The following is a 24,963-nucleotide window of genomic DNA, read 5'->3' as shown; positions in this document are numbered from 1 at the left end:
TTACTAGTGCGTGCTTGGCAACCATTACCCAGCCCGGGATTCAGAAGAGCGCGTTATTATACAATAATAACCACTTCACATTTCTTCCACACAGTGTGTATTTTTAACCCTGCCGTAGCTTTGCAGGCAATGAATTGCCTCGTTGTAAGAGTTGCCTGCAACACAACCACCGAGAAGTTGGCTTATTTAACTTGATGCTCTTTGTACTTAAAAAACCCAACTTTTAAAAATTGTGACAGATCAAATTTGAGAGCCAGTTTGGTGTCATGGTTAAGGTACTGGCCTAAAAACCAAGAGATTGTGAGTTCCAGTTCTGCCTTAGGCATGAAATCTTGCTCGGTAACCTTGGGGCAGTCATTCTCTCTCAGCTCAACCCGCCTCACAGGGTTGTAGTGAAGGAAATAGAAGGAGGAAGGGAAATTGGGTACGTTCACCGCCTTGCGGTACTTACAAAGTAATAAAGATGGTGAACAAAAATTAAAACTGGGATAAGGGTTAGGTTGCTACAGCTGCCAAATGATCAGTTGATCTCTATTTCAGGAATGGTTAAAATCCTGTTTGTAATCACTTTGATTCCCCCCCTCCCCTTTGATCCCTCTCTCAAAACTGGTTTTAATTTTTTCTTTAGTTCTAGAAGTTATTTGCTGTGCGTTACATCCATTTATTATTCTGCCCAGCTCTGCAAAGATTCTGAGTGCTGTACAATAAAATCAATCTTAAAAGGCAATTAAAAACCCAAAGGTTTTTTTTTTTTGGAACGGGATGGAACAAGTCAAGGCTTGAGTGGATAAACAATTTGACCATCTCAAATTACTTGGGTCCTATCCAGTATGCCTTTCACAATTTTGGGGGGACTTCTTGTAGAACAACTACTAATTTTTGAACTCACTACTTTTGTTAAGTCCCTTATTCTATACACTTGTATGTGTGTGAGTGTGCATGACTGCATTCCCACTCACACTAATAATACTATTACTAAATTTGCAGATGATACAACAGTGGTGGTACTCATCTCCGGGGAGGGTGGGGGATGAGTCTGCTTATCAATAATGAGGTGGACCAGTTACTTTCATGGTGTGGAGACAATAACTTGGTCCTTAACACTAATAAGACCTTCTATAGTGGACTATAGAAGGAATAGATCAGACATCCAAACCTTGCTTATCAATGGAGACCGAGTGGAGCAAGTGGCCAGTTTTAAGTTTTTGGGTGTTGTCATAAAAGAGGACTGGACCTGGGACACTCACATTGCAGCACTGGTCAAAAAGGCCCAGCAGAGATGATATCACCTGAGACTTCTCAGGAAACAATAACTGAAGGAAAAACTGCTGGTGACCTTCTACCAGTGCACCATAGAGAGTATTTTGACTTCCTGCACCTGTGTCTGGTTGGCCAATTGCACAGTGGCAGATAGGACAGCGCTCCAGAGGGTCAAAGTCATTGGCCAGAGGGTCATGGGTTGCCCTCCCTCATTTTTGGAAGAGCTTTATAGTTCCTGCTGCCTTAAGAAAGTTCAAAACATTCTTAAAGATCCATCTCATGCTGGGCACCCTTTTTTTTTTGAACTATTACCCTCTGGCAGACGGTACAGGATAATAAAAGCAAGGACAAAGAGGCTGAAAAACAGCTTCTATCCCAGGGCAGTAACCATATTGAATTCTGCTGTACAGGGCAATATTAATGCAATATCAGGGATTTTCAATTCAATTGTATAGAAAGGACATGTTTTTATTTTTATAGTTATGATGTACACTGAAGATGGCGTTTAATTTCATTGTTACGAGGTGCAATGACAATAAAGCAAACTAAATTAAACTAAACGAAATCTTTTTTTTAAAAAAAACTCAGATGAAAAAGATGTCCATCCAAAGCGATTTAGACCAGTCCGAGAAAGAGAACATTCATTTGGATTTAGAATCAGAAGCGGTGAACGGCTCTGCGACAGAACCACGCAGCGTTTTGCCAAATTCTACTGCTTTCGGTGATCACCTAGAAGCTAAAAAGGCCCCAGGCATTAAGCCAACGGACACCCAGGGTGCAGCCATCAGGAACTCTTTTGAAGCAACGGAACAATTTATCCCTCGTAATCCCGCGGAAACATCCGGTAGTCCTTTAGAAAAGAGAATCGGCTCAGAAGGGCGGTTTCCCAGCCTTCCAAGCACGCCTCCTTCAAACGAGGTGGCCAAGAAAGAGTCCACTGACTCCGGGCTAGGGGCTGGGGAAGGTCCCGACCCATACGTCATGAGCCTTCAGAACCTCTTAAAAAAATCCAGGGAGTACATTCAGAGAGAACAAACGCGTCGCAGCATGCGAAGCAGTTCCAAGAGGAGCGGCAACGGAAGTCACCCGGATAAAGAAAACAGCACCGTGAAAACGAACGAGTTGGCGAAAGAGAGAGGGAAATTGACGGGCAGGAACACTCCAGTTCCAACCCCGGAGAAGTCCGGCCTTCTCAAGCCCGGTGCGCCTCAACCTTCCTCAACCTCTAAAAACCAAGCCGGCCGAATGAACTCACCCAGTTTTTCTAAAGTCGATATCCCGATGAGGTGCGGGACGCCTCCCGTGTTGGACTCGGATTCAGATGAAGAATTCAAAAACCTCTCCCTTTTCGGGAAGGACAGCACTCTCCGGAGCTTCACGGGGTCTTACTCGAAACTTCCCAGTCCGGAGTCAAGCCTGAGCCCCAAGATGCACCGGAGACGCCCCAGGCCCTCTTCCGTAGGGCACATCGTCATCACCAACCCCGTCAACGCCTACGAGTTGAGTCCCAAAGCGAAGATAAGAGCTGCGGACTCGATCATCCGGGAGGCCGGAGGGAGGCCTGCAGCCTCCAATCCTGTGCCAAACCTCGCCGCCGATCTTGACCCTGCGTGTCCCCACAAAGCTCAGGCGTTTGATAAGAGCTCTTCGGAGACCTTCAATGAATTCGTCGTGGGCAAACCCAACGAAGCGTGTCCGTTTCCGGCCCATCGGCAAGAAGGCGGGAGCTCCCTGGCTCCTCCCACTGTAGAAGGAGAGTCGATGTTAGAAAACGGAGCGGCATTGAGCAGTTCCCTTGCAAATCTCAGCCCGCCGGAGCTGCAGGATGGGAGGGGTGCCTTGTTGACCCCGAACCCAGCCAGGACCGAGAGCCCGCCAGACAAAGTCAAGGGCAGCGTGGTCCCGGAACTCAACAAATCCTACGATGTCCAGCGCCCGTCGCCCTTGCTGATGATACAGATGATGCAGAGCAAGCCGCCTCTGGATACCCCGGAAGCGAGCTTTGGAAACGAGCAGCAGCTGTTAGAAAACGGGTTGGAAAAGGTGAAACGTAGGCTTGAGCTGGAGGCGGAGGCGGTGCAAAAGGAGAACACACCGTGGGTTGCGTCTGCAGAAGCCGATGCGCCAGAGGGGCGACGGCCGCACGATCAGAGGTATCCGGGCAGATCTGGGCTTGAGGCCAAGAACAAAACACCGCCACGGTGCCTCAGAGGTAAGGAAACAGACACTGTGCAGCTGGTCCTTGACTTAACAGGGATTTGTTTAGCAACTGGACAAAGTAACAGTGCCCCTGGAAACAGTGTTACATTATGTGTACCTGCCACCGTTGCAAGTATTCCTGTGATCATTCACACGGTCAAACTTGGGGCACTGGGCAACCTGCATAGATAAGTAGCCACTTCCTGATGTTGTGAAAAGTGAGACTAGAGAATCCAGGTGGCTTTCATGGCTAAGGCGGGACTAGAACTCACCGTCTCCTGGCGATTAGCCCGAAGTCCCCTAACCGGTTTTCATGGCTCAGGTGGGACTAGAATTCACAGTCTCCTGCTTTCCGGTCTGGTACCTTAACCACTAGACCAAACCGGCTCTCTTTGAATATAATAGAATTCTTTATTAGCCAAGTGTGATTGGACACACAGGGAATTTAAAAATTCCCTGTACATAAAAAGACGAGATACATTCATCACGAATCATAAAGTACAACCCTTAATGGTAGTCCTAGGGTACACATAAGCAATCAAATCATACTAGGAAACACTATAAATCGTAAGGATACAAGCAACAGAGTTACAGTCCTGCAGTCATAAGTGGGAGGAGATGGGTGATAGGAACGATGAGAAGATTAATTGTGATGCAAACTTAGTAAATAGTTTGACAGTGTTGAGGGAATTATTTGTTAAGCAGAGTGATGGCGTTTGGGGAAAAAACTGTCCTTGTGTCTAGTTGTTCTGGTGTGCCGTGCTCTATAGTGTCGTTTTGAGGGTAGGAGTTGAAACAATTTATGTCCAGGATGCGAGGGGTCTGTAGATATTTTCACGGCCCTCTTTTTGACTCCTGCAGTGTACGGATTTCACAGGAACTGATTATATCTCATGTGGGTGTCTTTCAGAAGAGGAAGCCTTAAGGCAGAAGATGCAGGCGCTTGCAGAGCTGAGGCAGAAGCTGGAAGAGCAACATGCCCAGCAGTTGTCGTTGTTGATAGCAGAGCAGGAACGGGAACAGGAGAGGCTCCAGAAGGTGAGAAGATTCCAAATAAATAAATAAATAAATCCTGGAGGAAGAGACCTTTGACCTTTTCCGCTTTGCCAGAAACCCGGATGCGCTGGGATGTTGATAGCGAACGAAGGGTTGGGATTGAAAAGCCGGGATAAGAATCTCGTAATGAGTCTTCCCCAACCTGATGCTCTCCGGGATCTGTCGCAGGGCAAATTTCCCAGAATTCCCAGCAGAGGAACATCGGGAAGGATCATACCAACCCATTCTGGAACGCACAAAATGGGGCCCAAACTGGTTTGGCCAGAGGCCAATATCTCAGTTGCGAAAAGAACCCCTAATAAAATATCCAGGCCAGACGGTTTTAATCTAGGGTGGGTTTGATTGGCTAAGATTCAAATGAAATGATATCTTAGGGAGACATCCTTAAAAATCAAACGACCAGATTGGGAGAGTGAAAAAAAAAATCTGGAGTCAGTTCAGCCTCTGCTTTCCTATCCTTTAGACCCGTGATGGCAAACCTGAGCCCTCTCCTTGGGCACGGGCATCATTGCCAGCTGCTCTTCTGGATTTTGGCACACAAATGTGTGCCGGCCAGCTGGTCTTTGCAGGCGCTGGAGTGCCAGAAAACAGCCTGAAACAGCCATTTTCTGGACCATTTTCAGGCTGTTTGGGGGCATTTTTTGGCCATTTGTAAGCCAAAACCAGCCTGGGAAACGGCCCAAAAATGGCCTGGAAATGGGCAAAAAAACCAGCCTGAAAACAACCCCAAAAAAGGCCAAAAAACACGTGCATTCCGCTTTGGGCACTTGGTGCCGAAAAAGTTGGCCATCACTGCTTTAGGCTTTCAAAAAACACAGGATTTCATTAGCCAAAAACGTTGCCCTCCGACATTTGCTGGTTGTGACCCCACGCCTCTGTTTTCTTAAATGGCCCAGGAGATCGAAGAGCAGGCGCGGAGATTAAAAGAGGAGAAAACCGCCACTGAAAGTGGGATCCCGCCGAATAACAGCCGCAGCGGCCTCGCTCTGGAGTGGAGGAAAATCACGGATGCTAACCTGCTGGAGTCCGTGCTGAATCGAGTGGAGGCTGCCCATGGCCCCAACTTGGAGAACGAAGGTAAAAGCAGGAACCATGCGTATTGATTGGAAGGCGTGGGTGGATAAACCATGACGGACATGTCCTTCGTATTTGATGGCTATTTCATGTGTTTTACCTGGGTTGACTCTCTGGAGTTAAGTATTCAAAGCCACGGAAACTCTCCTGTTTCCTTCCTGTGTAATTCCTGAAGGACAGAACTGACTCTGAAGGCTATAGGTTTGTGATGGTGAACCTATGGCATCCCTCTTCTGGGTTTCTGGTGCGCATGCGCGTGGGACGATCGGCTGGCCTTCTCACGTGCTGTAGTGCTGGAAACCGGAAGAGCTGGCCTTCTGATTTCCAGCATGCGCCCCTGCCAGCTGATCATCGAACGTGCGTGCGTGCCAGAAACCGGAAGACCTGCTGGCCGGTGACCATGCACCCGCCGGAAACCGGAAGTTCATTTCATGGCGTTCACGTGCCCCCTGGGCAGCTCCTCTTCCAGGTTGCGGCCCTAACGAGCGCCGAAAAGGCTCGCCCTCACTGCTATAGGTAGTCCTCCGTTCGCGACTCATTTGCTTAAGGACCACAGGGTACTCTTAATGACTGTGCCTTTCACTTTAGGACTGCCGCATTCACTTAACAACTGCTGTCGAAAGGTCATAAAATGGTGATACAGTGACCTGTTTAACGACGGTCGCAACCGGTGATGGTAATTGTGAGCTCAATTATGGTTGTAAGTTGAGGATAGCCTGTCTCTTTCCACGATCCAGGCAGCTGAAGTAACGATCATGAAATAGTTTAGCTGGCATGAATGAGGAAGACAGGAAGCGCGACTTACAATAGTTCATTTAGTGACCGTTGAAAGTGAGAACAGCACGGGGAAAAAAGGGATTTATCGCTTTTTCACAGTTACAACCTTGGCAGCATCCCCATGGTCACATGATCAGAATTCAGAGGCTTGGCAACTGGTTCATGCTTACGACCGTTGTGGCGTCCTGGGGTCGTGTGATTACTTTTTGCAACCTTCTGATAAACGGGGGCAAGCCAGATTTCACTTAACAGCCAGGCTACTAACTTACCAACTGCAGTGATTCGCCTAACCATGGCAAGAAGTGTCGTAAACGGGGGCAAAACTCACTTAACATTAATTCTCATTTAACAACATAAATTTTGGGCTGAGTTGTGATTGTAAGTTGAGGACTATCTGTAGCATATAACCAACACGGGATTTTTTAAAACAAAAATTTGATATTTGTTGGCTTAACTAGGACTTTCACTGTTAAAACCTTTTAAACGTAGGTTTTGTGAACGCTGAATCTCCATTCTACCTCTGGGAGCAGCCAGCAAGCGGAAAACCGGTTTCGGCATCCAGGTCTATTAGCCGGAGTAAAATGAGGTGGTCACAGGTAGGGATTTAAAGACCAATGTTGGCAAATAAATCCTAGAAGAATTATCATTATCGTTTTATTGGCAAAAGTCACTGTTTAGTCGTTGCTCTTTTATTAAGTGTGGTATCCCATTTTTTTATTTATACTTTTTATTAATAGCAATAGCACTTATATACTGCTTCATAGTACTTTGCAGCCCTCTCTAAGTGATTTACAGAGTCAGCCTCTTGCCCCCAACAATCTGGCTCCTCATTTTACTGACCTGGGAAGGAGGGAAGGCTGAGTCAACCTTGAGCCAGTCAGGATCGAACTGCTGGAAGTTGGCAGAATTCGCCTACAAGACTGCATTCTAACCACTGCATCACCAGGGCTCCTAATAGCAATAGCACTTAGACTTATATACCGCTTCACATCGTTTTACAGCCCTCTCTAAGCGGTTTTACAGAGTCAGTCTCTTGCCCCCAACAATCTGGGTCCTCATTTTACCCACCTCAGAAGGATGGAAGGCTGAGTCAACCTTCAGCCTGGTGAGATTCGAACTGCTGGCAGTGGGCAGAGTTAGTCTGCAATAATGCATTCTAACCACTGGGAAGGAAGGAAGGAAAGAAGGGCAATAGCAATAGACTATATACCACTTCATAGTGCTTCCACAGCCCTCTCTAAGCAGTTTTCAGAGTCAGCCTATTGCCCCAACAATCTCTGGGTCCTCATTTTACCCACCTCTCATTAATCTAATATTGATGCTAATATAAGCGTGGGAATTCGGTACCCCATTTTCGGGAAATGCATGTAAAGAAAAACCCCAAAGCATCCAACGGAGAATTGAGACTCCAGAGTGCATTAACTCTGCTTTGTTTAGGTTTGTTAAATGCAAACTAATGGGGGAAATACTCTTGGGATTACCTGGTGTTTACCTTTCCTCTTGAAGGTGTACAGCCCTGCCATGAAAAGGAGATTCAACAAGATCTCTGCTCTCGCCAAGGGATTTTTAACCAGGAGACTCTTGCAGACAGAGAAGCTAAAGCATCTCAGGCAAACCGTCCACGTAAGAAACCCGCTGCAGAGGCTGTCAGGCTGCGAATGTGCATGTACAGTATACATGATTAAAGTGCAGCATGCTTTTTTTCCCTCTCTGCCTTTGTCTGCAACACCTGCTCTTTTTAGAAACTTGAATTACCTGCAGAGACCTGAGGATTATGTCTGTTCCTTATATCTGCTGTGCCAAATGTTGTCTCCACTTTCCATTTTCTATCTCTCCCGTGCTGTTGAAGGAAGTTGTGTTTATATACATATGTACTATATGTATGTATGTATGTATGTGTGTTACAACCCCTGGTATGCCCAAATATGGGAGGGAACTCACTACTCCCCCTTTCTGTCTATTGGCTCACTGCAGGAGACCATCCAGACAGAAAACCATATTTTTAATGTTGCCTATATGTATGTATGTATGTATGTTGTATTTGTGCTGATAAATAAATAAAGGGAGACTAGTATAGATCTATTTCAAGCTATTTAGCTCTCATCAGCTAGCCATACCCTTACTGGGATTTGAACCTTTATTTATTTATCAGCACAAATACAACACAAATATAAAAAGGCAACATTAAAAATAAAAATGAATTATTTGGCAGATATTCTCTTGGGAGGAGCTTCCCTGTTTTCTTTGAAGCAACCGTTGCCTCAGTGGCTTGGCATCCGGACTCATTGTGAGAAGAAACAGTGCATATGTGCGTTCTTTTTGTAGGATACAATGGAGTTCATCAAAAACTTCCAATCCGAAGCTCTGTCGAAGAGAGGAAACCTCCCCACTCAAGACGCCAATCTCCAAGAAAGGGTGGTTGCTCAGGTAAGGTGCATACTTTGAGATCTACATGAGATTGGCTCATGGGGACAAAAACCGGCTGTCAACTGGCAAAGCATCCCTGGCCTGTTCCTGAGTTGCCATAGGCAAGTGGGATGGGAAACTGACGAAGCAGCACGGCAGCTACAAACAGAAGCACATTCCAGGCATATCTCTCGCAAGGCTATCTCCCAGGCTACCCACAGGGGAGTGGTCTCTACAGCCCACTAAAGTGCTCCAGGGAATGTGATTTATGACACACCCTGGGGGGAAGGGGGAAACAGAATATTCATCCCTCAAGATCCAACCTGGGTGTGTTTCTTGTGAATATTGTCAGAGCCAGATTGTCGCGTTTGAATCCTAGTTTATGTCTGGTGCTTGTTTGTTTTTTAGCTGCAGGCTGCCCTGTACGATATTCATGATATTTTCTTCAAAATGGAAGCGTCGGAAAGGATGAGCATCTTGCGTCAAGACCGAGAAATCCTCAAGGAGAAAATGCTTCGGCAGCTGGTGCGTTGCGGACACACACACCCCCCGTCACTTACAGATGGTCCTCGACTTACGCCCACCACAACAGACCAACATTTCTGTTGCGAAGGGAGACATTTGTCAAGCGACGTGTGCCTCCTTTTGCAACCTTCCTGGCCACGGTTGTTAAGTAAATCACTGCACTTGTCAAGTTAGTAACACGGTTGTTAAGTGAAATCTGGCTTGTTTGTCAGCAGGTTGCAGAAAAGCCATCACCTGACCCTGAAACGCCGCAACGGTCATAAGTATGAACCAGTTGCCAAGCCTCTGAATTTTGGTCACCTGAGCATGGGGTTACGACATAGGTTGTAAACTGTGAAAAGCGATCATAAGTCACTTTTTCCAGCAACTTCAAATGGTCACTAAATGAACTGTTATAAAGTCGAGGACTACCTGTCCTGTGCTCGTTATATGCAGTAATATCTGGGGTTTTTTTTTGTTTTCTTTGTGACTTTGAAAAGCCTTAACACTGGTTTTAAATATAGTTTGTCACCAACACACAGGTCTACAACTTATTCTAACTGTAAATCGGATGAGGTTTAATACAATACAATAGCAGAGTTGGAAGGGACCTTGGAGGTCTTCTAGTCCAACCCCCTGCCTAGACAGGAAACCCTATACCTTTCCAGACAAATGGCTATCCAACATCTTCTTAAAGGCTTCCAGTGTTGGGGCCAAAAGTTTATTTTTGTGAAACATAATATGCTGCACTATTGTCTTGCAATAAAGCTAACGTCTCTAATTGTTGGGCGTCTAGGATAAAGCCAAGTCCCCAAGAGACAGAGTAACGCTTTCTACAGCTACGCAGAAGTCTCTGGATAGAAAGAAGTGCACAAAGTACGTGGCGGAAACGGTAACGCATCCATGCAAGCAGCACACACAGATACTGGGTTGTGTTAGACCTTTGGGGGCCAGGGTGGGCGTGGCCACCTTGACGCCACTAATCGGGAGCGCCTGTAGCGGCCCGAGTCCTCTGCCAGGGAAAACAGGCTCCCGAGCTCCGCTTTTGACTGCAATGGCTTTCTGCCAGCGAAAACCGAGCTTGGGAGGGCCGCCCACGGGCCAATCCTTTGCTGTTTCCAGGGCGGCCTCGCGGGCCAGATCTAAGCACCCCGTGGGCCAGATCCGGACTCCGGGCCTTGACTTTGACACTCCTGTTTTAAGGTTTGTCGATTGGCGTCAAAAAGTGGAAATCTTTGTTTTAAGTCAGGGGTGTTCAACCACAACGGTTGTTAGATCTGTGGACTTCAATTCCCAGAATTCCCCAGCTAGCCATGTTCTGAAAAGTCTCAGAATCTTGTCTTTGGCAAAGCGGTATATACAATACAATACAACACCACACCACACCACACCACACCAGAACAGAACACAATAGAATAGAACAGAACACAATAGAATAGAACAGAACAGAACAGAATAGAATAGAATAGCAGAGTTGGAAGGGACCTTGGAGGTCTTCTAGTCCAACCCCCTGCCTAGGCAGGAAACCCTATACCATTTCAGACAGATGGCTATCCAACATCTTCTTAAAGACTTCCAGTGTTGGGGCTTTCACAACTTCTGGAGGCAACTTCTGTTCCACTGATTCATTGTTCTCACTGTCAGGAAATTTCTCCTTAGTTCTAAGCTGCTTCTCTCCTTGATTAGTTTCCACCCATTGCTTCTTGTCCTGCCCTCAGGTGCCCTGGAGAATAGTTTGACTCCCTCTTTGTGGCAACCCCTGAGATATTGGAACACTGCTATCATGTCTCCCCTGATCCTTCTTTTCATTAAACTAGACATACCCAGTTCCTGCAACCGTTCTTCATATGTTTTAGTCTCCAGTTCCCTAATAATCTTTGTTGCTCTTTGTTACATCCTGCTTGCACACGGTTTGCCAACTCCCCCCCTCTCTTTGCAGCTTTCTACATAACAAGGGGATAGAAATAAGGCAGCTAGAACAATGGGCTTGCTTGTAATAGCTTACAAACAAGAAGGCAATTCTTCTTCTCCCAAGCTGTATTTTGACATGCTTCCTTTCCCCACCCAACAGGGCTGCTGAAATGGGAATCCCGAATAAAAAATCCATTGGGAAGCCAAAGAGCTTCGAAAACAGGTTTGTAGCGTTTCACATCGTATTGTGGTGATACCAACCCTCATCATCCAAATCCCGTCCAAACTAAGTTGGTTGTGCAACCAACCATCTTAAAGCCAGGAATGCTGGCTACCTGTCACGGTTCCAAACCAAGCCAGCAAGAGGAGAGGCCACACTGCGAGCGGAACGGGTCTCTTTACTGGAGCCTCAGCTTGGCACGTGCTTTTTTCCCCATTCCGCCCTGAATTTTCTAGTCCTTCTCATTGTTCTCGTTCAGTGGCGGATTGCAGGCAGGTACGCCCCGGTACGGGCGTACCGGAGCCTGGCGGGAGCACCGAGTACCGTTCCGGTACGGTGCTCCGGAGAGCGCAGCCGCCCTCCCTCGCTTCTTACCTGTCCTTTAAGCCTTTGGCACGTACGGCGCCTGCATGCGCTCCTCTGAGCAGCTGGAGCGTCGGAGAGGTTTGCGGAGGCGTCGCAGGGAGGTATGCATGCGCGCACTGCGTGCGTCCATATGGGTGACGCCAGGCCCGTTCCAACTGTACCGGACCCACCACAGTTCTGGTTCTACTGCTGTTCTCCCTGAAAGCAGCTTCTGTTATTACAAAATCAAATATGTGATTTCTCCCGCAGAGTTCTTCAGCCCAACCAAGGTCAAAATGCTCCTATCCAACGGCTGCTGTCCAGACAAGGGTAAGGCCAAGCCTCTCGTGCACAGGACTTTGGGGGAATAACCTTTTTTTTCCCCCACCTTGGATGCAGGTGACTTATTACCTCCTTTTATGTTCAATCAGACCCTCTAAGGCCTCAGTGAAAGGGGCTGAGCCCAATAGAAAGAAACCCTCAGACCACAGAGTGCCTAGCAAGGCCTTTCCAGGTGTGTACACAGAACGGGGTGCTGGGACCTCTCGCGCTAAGAAGGATGCTTTCTGTAGAAGAAGCTTAAGCGGCAGATAATTTCTTCCCTCTCGGTGCAGCCGGGCTTCACTCTCGCGGCGCTATACTAACCCCTCCACTGGGAATGAACACAACGCAGGTTGCAAAAATTGTGATCGCTGATTGCATGACAAGGCGGCTTCCTTTCATTCGGCTCCACACCCTTATTAATCTGAGCAAAGCTTCCGAAACTGAGCAGATGGCTTATTAACTCTTTCCCCCCGAAAATAAGACCTCCCTGAAGAATAAGTCCAATCGGGCTTTTACCCCAAAATATTGCCACACAGCAGCAGCCATGAGCCATGAGGTAACTACGCTTGCCGCCTCCTACACCTCAAAAATAATTAGACCTCCCCCCCCCCCAAAAGGCCAAGAGCTTATTTTTGGGGGGGGGGTTCAAAAGAAAATAAGACCCTCTCTTATTTTCGGGGAAACACAATATTTTAATTGTTTTAGTTGTAGTTTTGTTTTGTGGGTAACAACAGATGCCTGAATGTTGGGGTGTTTTTTTTGTGTGTTTTAACTAAAACTTCTGGCTGGAACACTTCACCTGTTTCTCACACGATTGTGCATGTTTGTGCCACATACATAAATCATGTATGTAATATGAGGAGGGGAAACGGGTGGCCTTAGAAGATCTTGGATACTAATCGTGCTGGGCATTGGGGACCTTTCTTTTTGAGGAGATACAAAGGGTTTCAGAAAAGCTAACATTAATTTAGAATAAAAGGCAGAAAGGGATCACAGGTATTCCTCGACTTACTGTTCTGAGCGAGGCTTCCCGAGAGCCTGAAGCAAACTCCTGATCCTGACAAAAAACCCTTTTATTAATTTGCTGTGAATTCGGCTCATTTGCATCTAGCAAAGTCTTTCGAGGGAGGATTTACAGTCACAGACCTTCTCTGGCTTGGAGAGCTGCCAGGACAATATCTGCAAAACTTGGCAAGGAGTCTCGGAGAGTCACGAACCAATGAAGCAAACTAATGGTCTCCTGCAAACTCCACTCCCCTTTCGCTCCTCTTTTCTTTCCTCTGGGAGGGGCCATTCATTGTCCACCTGTGGCCTTACTGACAAAATAATTTGAAATCTGCCAGGTGTATTTGCTGTATAAACCCATGGGCTACAGACAGAATTTTAACATAGGCCTGCTGAGTTTCTTAGAAGTTCAGGAATTTAAACCTCCCAAGCCTGCTTAATCTGTGTCATTATTTATTTCTCTACACAGTTTGACACTTTATGGTGTTCCTCTACTAAGCTGCCCTTCAGAACAAAAGTTCCATTTGCGTCTGCTTTATAACTGCGTGCTTGGGACAAATTTGTTGGCATTTCAAGCTCGTTCCCTTTTAATAAACAAGACCGGGTTATTTCTGATTTTTGCTTTCAGGAGTATCTGCCAGAAGAATCCCAAGAAAGAAGCCAAATGTTGCGACAACCTAAGAAGGCAGCATTCCCTCGGCTAAGGAAGTGGCTTAAGCATTGTCTTTCAATGTTCTCCAGATGCTCCTTCAAGGAACACGGGTCGAGGAGAGCTTTGTGTGTGGTCGTGTTAAAGAGACTTAGAAGACTCTGGAACAGAAATGAATGAATGAAGGCGAAGGGAAGATGAATGTGAATATGAAAGCAGCTCTTCCATTTGAGTTCTGGGTTTTGTGCTTTGCTTACTCCCTCGAGTAGATATTTTCAAGGGGATCCTTCAAGCAACCTTCTGAACCAGGGCTGCATTTTTCAATTGTGCAATAAATAACCCCGAAGTGTGATTGCTTTAGACGTCCTGCATTCCTACTTCCCTCTGTCATGCTTTGGGGTGGTTCAAAGCACTTCTGAAAAGGAAATTTTGTTCTTGGCTCCCTGGATCATTTCCAAAAGTGGCTGCACTTTTGTGTTACACAAAGCTTCTCGTGGCCACTTCAGTCCTCTGGAAATCAGGAGGGTCATAACGTTGAACATATGTTTCTTAAAAGGCAGGGGTCTCCAATCTTGGCGACTTTAAGACTTGTGGACTTCAACTCCCCGAATTGACCCAGTTGGCTGAGGAATTCTGGCAGTTGAAGTCCACAAGTCTTAAAGTCGCCAAGGTTGGAGATCCCTGCTTTAAGGTTTCAGCAATGATGCTATGAATCACAGAGTATAAATATTGTGTTCACCCACCTCCTTTTTTTCTGGCTGTGGTCTTGTTTCTGAACATGCTGTGTTGTTTATAAGATGCTATCAGACTTGATTTTCGTAGTAAACGAACTAGAAACCTCCTCTTTAACAAATGATAACAACTGCTGGCTATTTTGCGAAGCATTTGCCTCATTTCCCTTTTTTTAAATCCAGATATCTGGTGGCATTCTTTATAAACAATGTTTGAATAATGAATGACCAGTGATAATAGTAAGTTGGACTAACATTATGCAACATATATTCGTCCAAGGTTACTTAGTTAACATTGGGCTAATGGTAAATTGGACTAATATTGTCCACCTTTTCTCTTTCAACGTATAATTTGAGATTAACCGCAATCTTAATTTCACAGAAAAACTGGATGAACAAAAACTATTTCAGAATACAAATGGTATTTATGTAAATATTGTTTTGGAGAGGGGGGGGGGAAGTGTGCAGTGGATTTTAGTGTGGTTGTGAAAGATTGAAACAAGGCCAGAAATAAATTGGTGTGTGCTGCTTTTAGCTTAGGAGTGCTTTGTCCCAGTAGCATCTTGAGTCACCGTTAATGTCTAATGTTAATTTTACATTTTACATGTTCAAAATTTTACATTTTACATGTTCAGGTGGTATTAACATTTTGCCAGTGGTAGAGGTTTTAGAAGTTGTGCCACTGAAATCATTCCCACAAACTGAACAATTAAAAGGTTCAGCTATAAAAAAATGGGGTTCACTTTATACATGGATACAGTTATTTATACTGGGATGCTTATAAATTTATGTGCCTCTTCTAATGCTTTTATTACATCATGCAATGTTTTAAAATCACATTTGGGCTGTCTTGATGTCAGTGTAAAAAAAAAAGTCAAGGATTATTGATCGAATGATAAGCCAAGCTTGCTGAGTTATCCTGGTTTATTGTAGACAAAAATCCCATGTAGATGGAAAAACAAGTCAACAATATGAACTTTTAAGCAACACTCAGCCCCAGCTTTCTCATCCTGACTAAACCAGGATGTATAAGCAAACCCTAATTTCACGACCAGCATTTGGTCAAACCAGCATCTGGTTTGAGCTTCGCACAAATGCTTTGTATTTCTGGCTTTTTAACAAGCCTGCTTCTTTGCTTGTTTTACCTGCTTATCTGAAGGAAGGTCTGAAGTTCATGAACTGCAAAGGTTGGCTCCGCTTTCATGGCAAAAATGGACAAGCCACAAATTGCGATGTAACCAATCATGGTTTTAAAGATTGCCCATGGCTAATTTGAGGAGCATAATACAAGCGCTTGTCCCGGAAATAATTCACCGCATTCTGGTTTTAAATCTATTTTCAAAGCTCTTGTCTTCAGTTCAGAAAACCTGAACTGAAGATTCACAAGCTGACTTAAAAATTGTGGTTGTGTTCCATGTTTACATCTTGTGTCACTGCTAAAAGTAATCTAATTGTGTGCTGTGGAGTTAGGCATAGGCTGCATGTAAATAGAAGCATGTTTTTAAGTACAAGTTCAGTCATTTAAGTGGACCTTTTGATATTTTAGCACAAAACGTTTTATTTATAAATTAACAGCGTACGGCCTTCTATTTTACAAGTGCCAGGATGCCTTTTTTATAACTTAATGTTTCATATTTATTTATTCTCGATATTTGTTTGCCTTTTTTTGAGTGCAATGCCATGCTATTATAAGCCTTATTTTTGTATATTGGTTTTCACCTGTCCTTTTTAAAAAAATCTCTTGGTATATTACACAATTAAACTTTTTTTAAAAAAAATATCTCAGTATTTGCGTGCATATATACACTTTCTTCCTCAACCTGTTTCTGTGTTGCTAAGGATAATTTTGGACCATGAAACCATGCAGACGTCACGTTTTAACTATAACCCCTTCACATCTAGCTGTGAGACAGTGATCAGACGGAACATTTTTTAAAAAGCAAACACTAAATGGGTTGCTTTGTATTTGCTGCTTATTAATTTTCTTCAGCTAGCATCTTTTCTTTCTGGAGTCAAACGCTTTTGGGATTGCCCTACTAGTTCCATCAGCCAAGCAGCAAGGATTGCAGAGGGAAAATAAGATGGGGGGGGGAGTTGGGGGGGAGAGAAGACACAAGGCATCTTAACAATTCTAAGAATTAATTCCAACGTTGCCCCCAGTCACAACTGGTTGGCTATAAGCCTTGTTTCACCCCAAGCTCTGGGTTTGTTGGATAAGCCAGCTTCAGCCAAATTTGCATTGCAATGCCATGATTTAGTAAGGTAAAGGTAAAGGTTCCCCTTGCACCTATGTGCTAGTCGTTCTCGACTCTAGGGGGCGGTGTTTATCTCGGTTTCAAAGTCGAAGAGCCAGCGCTGCCCGAAGACGTCTCCGTGGTCATGTGGCTGGCATGACTTAATGCCAAAGGTGCACAGAACACTGTTCCCTTCCCACCAAAGGTGGTCCCTATTTTTCTACTTGCATTTTTACGTGCTTTCAAACTGCAAAGTTGGCAGAAGCTAGGACAAGTCACGGGAGCTCACTCCATAGGGATTCAAACCGCCGAACTGCCCACCTTTCTGATCGACAACCTCAGGGTCTTACCCACTGAGCCACCGCATCCTTTATTCACCATTTAGTAGGAAGCTTCTAAAAAAGCTTTTCAGCTGCGTGGACCCCAACTCCCAGAATTCCCCAGTCATGGGGGGGGGGGTGATTTCCCAGCCAGGGAACTCTGGGAGTTGTGGAGTCCACACAGCTGGAAAACTGCCAAGGTTGAGAAAAAAAAATTGCTTTAAAAGTTGAGTCCCTTGCGGATAAGCCAACATAGCTTGGGCAAACCAGCATAAGCCAGGATCAACACAAACCTCAAGCTATTCAGCCCAAAACTCCTTTCCTTCCCCTACTAAGTTCCAAGCAGAGCCTCTCGCCCCGCCCCTCGCCCCGCCCCTCGATAGCCAAGACAACCGGGCAAGCGCCCTTCTCCAACGTGGCCGCTGCGGCGTCGGGTGGCGCTGGCGGGCGGGGAGTCACGTGAGGGAACCAAGATGGCTGCCTTTCCTTGGTGAGAATCGCGGCGGGGAGGGAGGGAGGAAAGGAAGGAACAGGAGGGATTCTCCCCCCCCCTCAAATGAGGGAGCCTCGGTTTTCCCGCCCTTTTTTAACACCCCCCCCCTCAGAGGACACTAGGCCTTAGGCTTGACTGGGGAGGGGGCGCCCGGGCTTGAGTGGGCGGCTCCCTCCGTGGTCTTCCTTAGAGGCGTCGGGATGACAACTCCCATCATCCTGCACCGGCTGAGAAGGATGGGCTTTGTCTTCCCGTGTGTGTGTGTGGGGGGGGGGTGGAATTGTGGCATGAAAAGCAGCCTTAAGGCTCTCAGATAGGCTTGGGCAAGTGGAAATGCAACAGGGATATCCTCCAGTGACTCTGGTTCCTTGGGGGCGGGGGGGGGGGGAAATGAAGGACCTTCTTGGAAAAAAGGGGTGTTAAAAGGGGTTTTAAAAAAAGGATTTGAAAAGGTTAGAATAACAGAGTGGGAAGGGTCCTTGAAGGTCTTCTAGTCCAACCCCCTGCTTAGGCAGGAAACCCTACACCACTTCAGACAAATGTTTAGAATAGAATAGAATAGAATAGAATAGAATAGAACAACAGAGTTGGAAGGGACCTTGGAGGTCTTCTAGTCCAACCCTCTGCTTAGGCAGGAAACCCTACACCACTTTAGACCAATGGCTATCCAACATCTTCCTTAAAACTTCCAGTGTTGGAGCATTCACAACTTCTGGAGGCAATTTCTGTTCCACTGATTAATTGTTCTCACTGTCAGGAAATTTCTCCTTAGTTCTAAGTTGCTTCTCTCCTTGATTAGTTTCCACCCATTGCTTCTTGTCCTGCCTTCAGGTGCTTTGGAGAATAGTTTGACTCCCTCTTCTTTGTGGCAACCCCTGAGATATTGGAAGACTGCTATCATGTCTCCCCTAGTCTTTCTTTTCATTAAACTAGACATGCCCAGTTCCTGCAACCATTCTTCATATGTCTTAGTCTCTAGTCTCCTTAAAAAGATGATTTGATTTTAACCTATTGTCCCATAAACGAGAAAAGATTGTGCAGCAAGTGGTACCGTTTATATGGGAATAATTAAATCGCCAAAATAAAGGTTTTAAGTTAATTATCTTAAAGGGGGAAAGTGTGATGAAAAGTTATCCATTTGAGAAAATTCTAGACTTTTATGTGCGCTATCACATCCCTTAATTATATCACAAAAGTAGGCTTCCAGAAGAAATGTGTGAGTAGGGAAATATGGATGAAATATCTTCTATTCCACCAGTGGTCAGGTCTTTACTTCCTAATTCAATTTATGACAGAGAAGTGTATATTTTTCAAATAGTGTGACAGACTTCACAAACTGTCTTATAGCTGACCACATTGGTTGAATCCAGTCATTATGGTTTCTTCAATATGCCAACATTAAACAAAGATGTAGTTTCCAGCAATGTGTCAGTCCAAAAGTTAGCTTTTGGGAAGAAAGATTATTTTACATTCAGTTCTTTCTGATGCCAGTTGGTGTCACTGGTGATTCATCTTAGGACATAAATCTTAAATACCAGTGTTGAACTGATGACAATGATTTTTTTCTTGCAACTTGCCTTGATAAAATTTATTTCTATTGAATTATGGTATATCTCAAGTTTGGTTCTTCAGATGCTATTAGATTGGTCTTCCCATCATTATGGTTGTCCCATGCTGGTTACAGTGATTGGAATTAGAATTTGGTGAGAGGGGCGGCAAATAAATTTAATAAATCTCTAAATCACTTGTTGCCAGTCTACTCTGTACATATGTATATAATACACACACACACACACACACTCTCTCTCTCTCTCTGTCACACACACGTATATATATATATTTACTTTTGTCCTTCAGGCATGCAAGAATACGAAACTATGGGCGTGAATTGGAATCCTACAGACTGGAAGCTGTGTCTGTGGAATTTGGTGATTTCCATCCACTCAAACCCATTATGGTAGGTTTATCTGGTAATCTTCAGAAAACGTGACATTGCCAACCAACAGTATCATTATCAAGTTTGATCAATGAAAGATAAAGACCTTTTTGATTTGTCATATGTCCATAAAAAGTTTGGTCTGATACCATGAGTATGACTTCAAATGAGGGAAATTAAATTATACACAATTTGCAGTGGTGGTAAAATGTTTAGTTTTATAATGGGACCATGTGGATTATACTTTAATTCATGATCTACTCTTTAAGCTTGTTCAGAATTAGGCTTTGTCTAGCATTGAATGTTATTCTTCTCCATTGTCTAAAGTAACTATTCCTAGCTCGGTGGTGGCTCACAGAGTTGAACATCTCAACCCAAAATAGACAAGAACTGGTCTCTTACACAGGTTTGCCTGGTCTTGGAATAAGTGGCATTTTCTTTGGAATAGGCGTGGAAAAGATTGGGCTGCAAATTTCTTACATATGCTGTTTTATTCCTCAGGTTACTGAGTCGAAGACAAAAAAATTGGGTCGTAAAGGAAGCACATCCTCTACCTCCTCCTCCTCCTCTAGTTCAATGCTAGACCCACTCAGCAGTGTTCTGGATGGCACAGATCCCTTATCCTTGTTCGCAGCTACTGCTGATCCACTGCTGACCATGACAACGGTAATGTCATTTCAGACCAGTTAGGTAGGGGGTGATGTTACTGCTGCCCCTGCATTCTGCAAAGGGGTGTGTGTGTGTGTTCAAAATTCTTATGTTATGTCTCCTGAGTCAGGAGGAACTCAAGAAAGTCCTGGTCAACCCAACTGGAATTAATTTTCTTTAATGTCATCCTAGCCAAACAATGATGTCTCCATGATATCTCTTCTATATTTTCTAAGTTGCAGGCAAAGAACACAAACTCTTTAAATTAAAATTAACAGCAAGTAGAGAAAGAGATCTCCTGAGTCTCTCTTTTGGGTTCTCAGTGGATCATAGTCAGGCTCTGAAGCTATCTGGATGAGAGTTCAATTGCCTCCACTTCTTGGGAAGCCAGCAAAAACATGTCTATGTTTAAATTCCTTATAGTGAAGACTACAGTGGGTAGGGCCACCTCACACTTATGGGCTCCTCCCCAATGTTGTAGTCAGCATTCAATTTTGGAGGGACAGAAGGGAGAAAGTATTTTGTTATCCTTTTTAAGCTTGTTCAAGGTCTGTGTTACACTATATTTTGGGAGTTTTCTGACTCAAAATGGTAGGAAATACGTCATTTTCAGTTCTGGTACTCAATGATGCCCTCAAAAGAATAGGAGACTGAAAGAAGGTAAGCAGTTTAACGAGTCTTGCACGGAGCTCTCCATGGTGCTGAAGGCAAAGACTAGCCTTCATTTGTTCTTCTCTCAATAGGTAACCAATCTGTTGCCCTAAAAACGAGCTGCCCTAAAAGGGCAGCTTTTGGGGCAGCTCGTCCACCTTTGGTCCCCACCTGTTACTCAGCTCTCACCTGTGGCTCCTAGTAGCTGTAGCATGCGCAGCGGCCACACTCTTGGCAACAGCTTTGACAGGCTGGCCAAACTAGGTTGAGAGTAGCCGTTGGGTCACTGACCTTCGGTGAGATAGGGACTTATCTATCCCGAGCATGTGAAGACAGATTCCGGCGGATTGAGCGGATGAAACCTACTAGAATAGGACAGGGGTGATGAAGATGGTCTCTGCAAGCGATGTGGTACGCTAAGAGGATGGCAAGACACGAAAAATGCTCTGGTAAACCACTACGCCCAGCCCATCTCCAACTGTCTTGACTCTTGTCCTGCTATTGGAACAAGATGGAATCCGGGAAGAGAGAGTGAGGCTGACTCTGCGCACCTCTCCGTCACTTTAACCCAATTCACGCACAAGTCTTGACATTCCCCCCAATTAGATGTCAAGGACCTCTTCAAATATGAACATCGCCATCAACCAATGGGTCTGCTTTTACGGGATAGCTGATGGATTTGCCTGCAGTTAATTATGGTTTTTTAAATATACATTTCTGAGAAGTTTCATGCTTGTCAGTGGCTTTTATTCATTATGTTAGTGGGGGTGTAATATTTAATTTTATCCTCAATTTAGATAACAAAAGGCAGGTGTTTTAACATAAAAGCAGCATGGTTTGTTTGTGTAAAAATGTTAAGCTGTTTTTTTATACTCCTTTGTAGGATAATGCCAGGAAGAAGCGTGATAAAGATGAGAGTTTGTCTGTGGGAAATGACTTTGAACCATGGTCAAGCAAACGTGGTGAAATCCTGGCACGCTACACAACAAATGAGAAACTGTCCATAGTGAGTCCACTTTTAATCTTGTTTAAACATCACAAAGGTGTTGGGGATGCAAAAAAAAAACCCTAAAGTGGGAAATCTAGTTATTGTAAAATAAAGATAACTTAAGAAGTCATGTGGAAAATTAGCATTGGGTCATATTTTCTTCTGAACTACATTCTGGAACCTTTGGAGCTGCAAAACCATACTTTAAATTATAATTGGCTGGTTTACAAGATATAATGATTGAATTCCTAGGACGTACCTATTTTGATAGGGACTGTTGGCCTTTGATTGTGTAACAGAACTGGACAGTTGGGAATTGCTAATTGAAACTGAACATCTGTTTCATTTGCAGAATTTATACATGGGATCTGAAAAAGGTAATCATTCACTTCCAAATATTTAACTTAAACGTTTTGCAGCTATTCTCTTTTCTATAAAACATGTTGCTTATTTGGAAAATTATTACAGACATGAAGGGACTTCCTCCTGAACTAACACCCTCTATTTTGATACATATGGAGTCTTCACACTATTAAAAAAAAGTCCAGAAGTTGGGCAGTTGCGCATTCGTTTTCCAAACAAAGGATTCTAAAGGCTTTTATAAACCAGAAATTTGGCCCACAATGTCTAAAATACTGCCAGTTACAAAAGTGTGAAATGTATAGCAGAAAATGTCTATTCTAACTGCCTGTAATTGTTTTCTTCAGGTACTGTCAGAACATTATTTATTCTTTAATTCAGTCCAAAATTACTGTAGAACCTCCCGCATTGTATTGTATTGTATAATTTAAAGCATGTAATTACTTGCAGGAAAAGCCTCAACTCCTGGATCCACCGTTTCAGAAAAAGTACGAACCAGACTAGAAGAATTGGATGATCTCGAAGAGGTGAGCAAAAATTCATGTTTTAAAGCAAAGAAATTCCTGTCCTTTCCTTCAGCATCTTCTGGGATTTACACCTAGTATGTTGTGCTGGAAACTGAAATGAGAGCTTTTGGTTCTGTAATTTGTCATAGAGTTTTAAAAATGCAGGCAATTCTCGATTTAAGACCACAATTGAGCCCAAAATCTCCATTGCTAAGCAAAACATTTGTTAAGTGAGTTTTGCTCCATTTTACGACCTTCCTTGCCACAGTTGTTCAGTGAATCACTGCAGTTGTTAAGCTAGTAACACATTCAAGTGAGTCAGGCTTCCCCATTGACTTTGCTTGTCAGAAGGTCGCAAAAGGGGATCCCATGACCCCAAGACATTGCAACCGTCATAAATATGAACCAGCTACCAGAATTTTGATCACATGACCATGGCATGCTGCAATGGTCCTAAGTGTGAAAAAGGGCATTTTTCCAGTGCTGTAATAACTATGGACAGTCACTAAGCAAATGGTTGTAAGTTGAGGACCTACCTCTATGTTCTCCTAAGGCAGGGGTGTCCAAACTTGGGAACTTTAAGACTTGTGGACTTCAACTCCCAGAATTCCCCAGCCAGCTGGCTGGGGAATTCTGGGAGTTGAAGTCTACAAGTCTTAAAGTTCCCAAGTTTGGACACCCCTGTCCTAAGGTAAACCATGAGACAGAAATGCTTGTTGGAGGGGAAAGGAATTCTTTAGGAGCGAATAGCAGCGATAGCTGGTTTGTACCATTCAGTCCAGCAATTCTGCATTTCCCAGGCTGTTCTCCCAAAGCCAGAGGAGAAAGCTGTTGAAAAAAAAATAACTCACCGTTTGCACCCCTCATACTTTCTCAGGGTTCCCAAAAAGAATTGCTAAACTTAACCCAGCAAGACTACACTAACCGGATTGAAGAACTCAACCAATCCTTGAAGGATGCCTGGGCCTCCGATCAGAAAGTCAAAGCCCTTAAGATTGTTATCCAGGTGAGCATAACGCTGTTAAGTAAGGTTGTAAATTGATGAAGAAGGATGCTTTTAACTCTTTCCGAGGAGTTCATGGCTGCTTTTGGGGTTTCCCCCTTTTCCTTTTGAGTGGACACGCTTGGGCAAGAAACTCAAGAAACTGATGCCTTTTAGCATTTCTGTTTATAGGAAGTCCTCGAGTTACGAGCATAATGGAGCTGACCGTTACAGTCGTAAGTGAGGAAATGGTCACTTACGTGACCAATCTGATTTTAACCGTCTTTTTGGCAGCGATTGTTAAACGGATGTCGTGGTCATTAAGCGAACCAAAATAAACTAGTTAGGTATTTTATTTATTTAAAGTATTGATGCCTAAAAGCTTCATGGCAAGTGAGAATCCCTGAGCAGAAGGAAAAGGGAAAGGAAGAAGAAAGAATTCTGCAGCAATTCTTAATACTTCTTGGTTACTGTATTGATTACTTAACACAGGAATCACTGTGTTATCAATGGCTAAATGGCCTAGATCTCTGGCCATAGCGTCAGTCACTCCAGTAACTGCTCGTGTGTAATTCAGTTCACAACTTCATTATCACTTATACTTTGGGGTTTTTAAAATAATTCACTGCTCTGGTATTTTATATTTTGCTGTATGGAAGGGCGCGATGGCTCAGCGGTTAAGGATCCTGAGCTTATCCGCTGGAGAGCTGACCGCCCGGGTTCAAGACCCAAGCTGCATGCAACGGGATAAGCTCCCATTCCTTGCCCTAGGTGCCGCTTTCCTAGCAGTTGGAAAGCATGTAAATGGGAGTAGAATTCAGGGGTGGGATTCAGCTGGTTGGTACCAGTTCGCTGAACTGATTGTTGCAAGGACCGGCTGGCCCCGCCCACCCCGCCCCTCTCAGGAGTCTCCATGCGGCCCATTCATCATGCCAGGTAAGTGCAGGATCTGTGTGGATGCTCTGGGAGGGTGAAACAAAACGTCTCCCGTAAGTCCATAAATGGGCCAATTTCCCGCCTCCAAAGGGTCTCTGTAGCTCGGGGAAGCCCGTTTTCTCCATCCTGGAGGCTCGAGGAAATCCTCCGGAGTCTGGGGAGGGTGAAAAATGGGTCTACTGGAAGTCCGAAAAACGGCCTATCTCCGGCTTCCGGAGCGTGTCCGGAGCCCAGGGGAGACCGTTTTCATTTCCTTGGAGGCTCGGGAAAAGCCTCTGGAGCTTGGGGACAGCGAAAATGCCCCCCCCCCCAGGTGCAGGAGGCCGAGTAGGCCACACCCACCATGCCCACGCCCACCCAGCAACCCGCCAAAGAACTGATTGCTAACATTTTTCAATCCCACCCCTTGGAGTAGATTAATAGGTTCCACTTCAGTGGGAAGGTAACA

The 24,963-nt window shown here is 44.7% G+C and overlaps 2 protein-coding genes across 3 annotated transcripts in view; both read left to right on the top strand.

The window, feature by feature from the left end:
* CCP110 (centriolar coiled-coil protein 110) overlaps positions 1-16,223 on the top strand; it is a 19,827-nt gene extending 3,604 nt beyond the window's left edge. The window contains 13 exon segments of the mRNA XM_081965691.1: positions 1,849-3,472; positions 4,370-4,497; positions 5,412-5,592; positions 6,856-6,962; positions 7,873-7,989; positions 8,692-8,793; positions 9,181-9,297; positions 10,073-10,162; positions 10,164-10,168; positions 11,348-11,410; positions 12,023-12,082; positions 12,184-12,266; positions 13,710-16,223. Coding sequence (XP_081821817.1) covers positions 1,849-3,472; positions 4,370-4,497; positions 5,412-5,592; positions 6,856-6,962; positions 7,873-7,989; positions 8,692-8,793; positions 9,181-9,297; positions 10,073-10,162; positions 10,164-10,168; positions 11,348-11,410; positions 12,023-12,082; positions 12,184-12,266; positions 13,710-13,762 — 2,730 coding nt within the window. The 3' untranslated portion in view covers positions 13,763-16,223.
* Positions 16,224-17,365: 1,142 nt separating this feature from the next.
* Positions 17,366-24,963, top strand: part of VPS35L (VPS35 endosomal protein sorting factor like) — a 50,030-nt gene continuing 42,432 nt past the window's right edge. The window contains exons 1-7 of one of the 2 annotated variants that reach the window (XM_081965693.1): positions 17,366-17,505; positions 19,366-19,465; positions 19,946-20,110; positions 21,627-21,749; positions 22,084-22,108; positions 22,542-22,618; positions 23,475-23,603. In XM_081965693.1, coding sequence (XP_081821819.1) covers positions 17,489-17,505; positions 19,366-19,465; positions 19,946-20,110; positions 21,627-21,749; positions 22,084-22,108; positions 22,542-22,618; positions 23,475-23,603 — 636 coding nt within the window. In that variant the 5' untranslated portion in view covers positions 17,366-17,488. The other variant, XM_081965692.1, reaches the window with a different exon arrangement.

Source organism: Natrix helvetica (assembly GCF_964273705.1).
Source record: "Natrix helvetica genome assembly, chromosome: 13".
NCBI lineage: Eukaryota > Metazoa > Chordata > Lepidosauria > Squamata > Natricidae > Natrix > Natrix helvetica.
The sequence above is the reverse complement of the archived record's forward strand: the minus strand, read 5'-3'. Positions and strand labels throughout refer to the sequence as shown.